Genomic DNA, 6000 nt, shown 5'->3' with positions numbered 1-6000 from the left:
CTCTGGCAAAGATTTCTGAGTAACCAGAAGTTCTGTGCCAGACGAGGGCAGAGCCAAGACCAGACAAAGACCGCAGAACAAAGCATTGGCGGATAAACTCCATTACTACTTTACAATTTGTAGAGGTGTCTTTCAGCATTGTTGGTAGGTTGCTTCGCATGCAGTCAATGGAAAGTATGCGTCACTGTCACTGTGCACACGCGTGTTTTGGTGAAATGCACTGCGGGGAATGCGTTATCAAACCGCAAAGCATCATACTGCAATGCACCCGCCGCACTGCGATCACTGCACTGGTGGTGCATTGCTGTGCGGTAAGCCGCGTTACAAAGCGTCCGTTATACCGCCCCGCCGCACGCTATGAAGGGAGAGTCTCGTTAGGTGTGGCGGAGGGACATGAGGAGGGGGTGGTTTCCAAACATTTGGGGGGTACGGTAGTTAGTTATGTTGGGCAGATTGCTGGGACATAATGGGTTAATAGTAGTCTAGGTTGATGGCATTGCGGACGCTCTCTCTATAGGCTCACAGTTGCAAAGCCACAAATCGCGCATGTGTGGAAATCGCACACTTATTTGGACACCACTTGTGTTGCGGTGACAACAAATGTAAAAAAGCCGGCATAGGCAGCTGCAGTCCATAATGACTACATAGACCCGACACAGAACATCATGTGGCTGCGTACAAACCAACCAACCAGGTAAAAACGCAGCAGCAGCAGCAATCCTGTCGCAGATCTGGAGATTACAGAGTCCAATTTTCACCTCAGGCAAAGACATGGCCGTCCTTAAAGACAACAGTAACCAGAGGTATATGGAGGCTGCCATATTTACTTCCATTTAAGTAATACCAGTTGCCTGGCTGTCCTGCTGATCCTCTGCCTCTAATACGTTCAGCCATAGCCCCTGAACAAGCATGCAGCAGATCAGGTGTTCCTGACATTATTGTCAGATCTGACAAGATTAGCTGCATGCTTGTTTCTGGTGTGATTCAGAAACTACTGCAGCCAAATAGATCAGCAGGTCTGCCAGGCAACTGGTATTGTGCGTTTTTAGCTGGTTTGTCTCGCTCTAGCTGGATGATGTTCTGTGTGTAATAAAACAACAAGTTTCATCACATTTCACAGTGTGCTGGTCATTGTGATACGATCACAGACAGCAATAAAAACACAGAATAGCTTCTAACTCCTCCACACGCTTTCTAAACCTAAAATGACTGTGACCGTCAGCATGAAGGTGTATTGTATGCAAAAATAATAATTATAATATATAAGAATCATAATAACTATAACAAAAGCATCAACACCTCTCAGAGTATTAATATAGTGTGACAATATAGCAAAATGAAGCACATTGCTGGACATCCGCTGCTTGCCTGAAATCTTTCCTTCATCATTTGCATTTGGGAATTTGTAGCTCTTAAAGGGAACCCGAGGTGAGAGGTATATGGAGGATGCCATATTTATTTCCTTTTAAGCAATACCAGTTACCTGGCTGTCCTGCTGCTCCTCTGCCTCTAATACTTTCAGCCATAGCCCCTGAACAAGCATGCAGCAGATCAGGTACTCTGACCCAGATGATTCAGGTTTTGCTGGATTAGCCATATGCTTGTTCCCGGGTTTGGACTCAGACACTACTTATGCCAGAAGATCAGCAGGAGTGTCAGGAAACTGGCATTGTTTAACAGCAAAGAACCGCAAAGCAACCTCTCTCCCAGGACAACCGCCTGGTCCACTGGTGCACAATCCCTCAGTGAGTCACCACCTCCGCATGTAATAGTCCAGAATGAGAACGAAGGAGGCACTCTACTGGTGATATCAACCTCCTTGGCGGTAACCCCGTGTGTGACACGGGGCAAGCCGCCGGAGGGTGCCGCTCAGGCCCTGCTGGGCCCATTTACATCATTTTTTTTTCAAACACGCAGCTAGCACTTTGCTAGCTGCGTGTTTGGTCTGATCGCCGCCGATGCGCCGCTACCCGCCGCGATACAGGCCGCCCCCCCCCCCCGCATACCCCTTGCGCAGCATGGCCAATCGCCGCCAGGCTGTGCTATGGGGTGGATCGGGACTCCCTGTGACGTCACGACGTCGGCGACGTCACTCCGTTCGTCGCCATGGCGATGGGGGAAGCCCTCAAGGAAATCCTGTTCAGAACGGGATTTCCTTATGGGCAAGCGGCGCCGGCGGCGATCCGTGAGTACGGGAGGATGCCGCAGGGAGGGGGGGGGGGGGAAACATGTAGCTAGCGCTAGGCTAGCTACATGCTACAAAAAAAAAAAAGTTGAAAAAAAACCCTCCCGCGGCCGCGCAGTCGCGGGAATTATACCGCCATGGAGGTTAAACTTGCATTTAATGTGAAAAGTAGCTTAACACGACATGTTTCAGGGTTTCCTCTTTCCACAGGTGTACCCGAGGAAAGGGGAAACCCTAAACATGTCGTGTTAAGCTACTTTTCGCATTAAACACAAGTTTAATATCACCAGTAGAGTGCCTCCTTCATTCTCATTCTGTTTACAAGTAAATAAATATGGCAGCCTCCATATCTCTCTCACTTCAGCTGTCCTTTACATAGGATATATAAACAAGTTACTTGTTATAGTTAAGCTGGCCACTAACGGTCCAATTTCTAGCAAAAAAAATCGTTCGAGCAATCAGAAATTCTGATCGTATTGGTGGTAAATAATCACAGTTGATGGGCACAATCGATAATGAACGATTATGAAAAAAAATCGTCCGATTAAATTTTCGTCGAACCAAAATTTGGATTTTCTTGGTGGTCGTGATAGATAGGAAGCAATGATTGGTTAGTTGATGGTGTAGTGAACGATTTTTCGCTAGAAATTTGACCGTTAGTGGCCAGCTTTAGTTTTTCATCTCGGATCCGCTTTAATCAGGACAGCCTTGTACACACCGGCCCATATGCAATTACCGTAACTTTCTCTCCTGAGTTTTCTCCTTGAAAATAATTATTCCTCTTCAGCACTCTGCAAAACTTCAAAAAAGTAGGTGACAAAGTCCTCTCAAAATGGAGCATTGATAAGGTGTGAAACTATCAACCATCAGAAAACTCAGCGGACAGACAGACATGGGCCCATTTATGCGATTCCCTTTTTCTCCTGTTTCTTCTGGGCCTTACACGACCATATTCATAGAATTATAAATCAATTCAAAAACTTTTACAGACCCCAAAATCGAAACCAGTTACCCAGCAAGTCTTATCATCTTATCATCACATCAACATAAGACATTAAATTATGAAGCGCCTTTTCAGCATCTGTCTTCTTTCATACGGTGGAACCCTTTTGCATTGTATAAACGCACAGTCTATTGTCTAAATCAATTACCGACTTTTTGCTTGTAAACTTGCTAATTTCCCACAATCCTTTGCAGCATAAAGCAGCTCTCTCTGGTTGCAGTGGGCGGTACTCTCTGGGGTACACTTCAAAAAGTTTTGGTGATTGACAGAAATGGGGGGAGTTTGATGACCAGTGAAACCAGTGGGTGGAGCCCTGACAGCACAGGCTGCAGTTTGTGGCGGGTAAGGTGTCGGGATGGAAGCCAGAGAACCGCCCAAAGCCAGAAACACTCCAGCTTTAAAATTTCTGACAACATTTTTTTTAAGCTGTTGGGAAACGGAAATTCCCAGCATGCACTGCAGTGTCAGCACGCAAATGTTCCTAGGAATGAAGCTAAGATCCACTTAACACAAGTATAATGGGGCTAAGCCACACCCATGCTTCACCAGCTCCGCCCCCTCAGATGAGAGCGTGGGGCAGGTGCACGTCTGGCTCCGTCCGCCTCAGATGAGAGCGCAGGGGCAGGTGCACGTCTGGCTCCGCCTGCCTCAGATGAGAGCGCGGGGGCAGGTGCACGTCTGGCTCCGTCCGCCTCAGATGAGAGCGCGGGGGCAGGTGCACGTCTGGCTCCGTCCGCCTCAGATGAGAGCGCGGGGGCAGGTGCACGTCTGGCTCCGCCTGCCTCAGATGAGAGCGCGGGGGCAGGTGCATGTCTGGCTCCGCCCGCGCAGGCTCAGGCTTGGAGAGTCAGCGTAGACATCCTTGGGGTTCCAGCAGAAGGTATTTCTTCAGGAAGGGCGGCAGTGGAAGCTGTGGGATGACCCGATGACACCTCCTCTTCAATAAGCGGCGTATGGCGCACCTGGCCATGTGCATGAGGGAGCGGGGAGTGTTGCTGCACACCTCGAAGACAGAGTCGTAGAAAAAGCGATGCCTCTGCAACACAAAACATCAGAGAGACCGCTAAATATAACCTGTACATGACTTATAGTCAGTGTTTGCCCATTGTGAAATCTCTCCTCTCCTTGATTTACATTCTGAGATTTATCACATGGCGACATCTTTATGGCTGGCAGGTGCAGCTCTGCAGATTTTTTGTTTACTGAGCGTACTGAAGCCAGTGAAAATAATGCCTGGCAGGGCCAGTTCTAGACTCAAACTTGTAAGGATACGCCCCCCTCCCCCCCCTCCACCCCTGCGCCCCCCTCCAAACCCCTGCCCCGCCCCTATATAGGAAGCCAGGTAGGTTTCCCTAGTATAAGGTAGGCAGGTAGGTTCCCCCAATATAGGTAGCCAGGTAGGTTCCCCCAGTATAGGTAGGTTCCCCCAGTAAAGGTAGCCAGGTAGGTTCCCCCAGTATAGGTAGCTAGGTAGGTGCCCCCAGTATAGGTAGCCAGGTAGGTTTCCCCAGTATAGGTAGCCAGGTAGGTTTCCCCAGTATAGGTAGCCAGGTAGGTGCCCCCAGTATAGGTAGCAAGGTAGGTTTCCCCAGTATAGGTAGCCAGGTAGGTTCCCCAGTATAGGTAGCTAGGTAGGTGCCCCCAGTATAGGTAGCCAGGTAGGTGCCCCCAGTATAGGTAGCCAGGTAGGTTTCCCCAGTATAGGTAGCCAGGTAGGTTTCCCCAGTATAGGTAGCCAGGTAGGTTTCCCCAGTATAGGTTAGCCAGGTAGGTTCCCCCAGTATAGGTAAGATAGGTAGGTGCCCCCAGTATAGGTTAGCCAGGTAGGTTCCCCCAGTATAGGTTAGATAGGTAGGTGCCCCCACTATAGGTAGCCAGGTAGGTTTTCCCAATATAGGTTAGCCAGGTAGGTGCCCCCAGTATAGGTAGCCAGGTAGGTTCCCCCAGTATAGGTTAGCCAGGTAGGTGTCCCCAGTATAAGTTAGATAGGTAGGTTCCCCCAGTATAGGTTAGATAGGTAGGTTCTCCCAGTATAGGTTAGATGGGTAGGTTCCCCCAGTATAGGTTAGATAGGTAGGTGCCTGCAGTATGGGTTAGATAGGTAGGTTCCCGCAGTATAGGTTAGATAGGTACAGTGGTGTGAAAAACTATTTGCCCCCTTCCTGATTTCTTATTCTTTTGCATGTTTGTCACACTTAAATGTTTCTGCTCATCAAAAACCGTTAACTATTAGTCAAAGATAACATAATTGAACACAAAATGCAGTTTTAAATGATGGTTTTTATTATTTAGTGAGGAAAAAAAACTCCAAATCTACATGGCCCTGTGTGAAAAAGTGATTGCCCCCCTTGTTAAAAAATAACTTAACTGTGGTTTATCACACCTGAGTTCAATTACTGTAGTCACCCCCAGGCCTGATTACTGCCACACCTGTTTCAATCAAGAAATCACTTAAATAGGAGCTATCTGACACAGAGAAGTAGACCAAAAGCACCTCAAAAGCTAGACATCATGCCAAGATCCAAAGAAATTCAGGAACAAATGAGAACAAAAGTACTGTAATTGAGATCTATCCGTCTGGTAAAGGTTATAAAGCCATTTCTAAAGCTTTGGGACTCCAGCGAACCACAGTGAGAGCCATTATCCACAAATGGCAAAAACATGGAACAGTGATGAACCTTCCCAGGAGTGGCTGGCCGACCAAAATTACCCCAAGAGCGCAGAGAAAACTTATCTGAGAGGCCACAAAAGACCCCAAGACAACATCTAAAGAACTGCAGGCCTCACTTGCCTCAATTAAGGTCATTGTTCA

General features: G+C 47.9%; 1 protein-coding gene across 2 annotated transcripts in view; it reads right to left on the bottom strand.

The window, feature by feature from the left end:
- Positions 1-2769: 2769 nt before the first annotated feature.
- Positions 2770-6000, bottom strand: part of ASB4 (ankyrin repeat and SOCS box containing 4) — a 28635-nt gene continuing 25404 nt past the window's right edge. For both annotated transcript variants that reach the window (XM_068238484.1, XM_068238485.1), the window contains one exon: positions 2770-4224. In XM_068238484.1, coding sequence (XP_068094585.1) covers positions 4036-4224 — 189 coding nt within the window. In that variant the 3' untranslated portion in view covers positions 2770-4035. The remainder of the gene's footprint in view (positions 4225-6000) is intronic.

This window comes from Hyperolius riggenbachi, chromosome 5, assembly GCF_040937935.1.
Source record: "Hyperolius riggenbachi isolate aHypRig1 chromosome 5, aHypRig1.pri, whole genome shotgun sequence".
NCBI classification, from domain to species: Eukaryota; Metazoa; Chordata; class Amphibia; order Anura; family Hyperoliidae; genus Hyperolius; species Hyperolius riggenbachi.
Note: the sequence above shows the minus strand (reverse complement) of the source record. Positions and strands in the feature narration are given on the sequence as shown.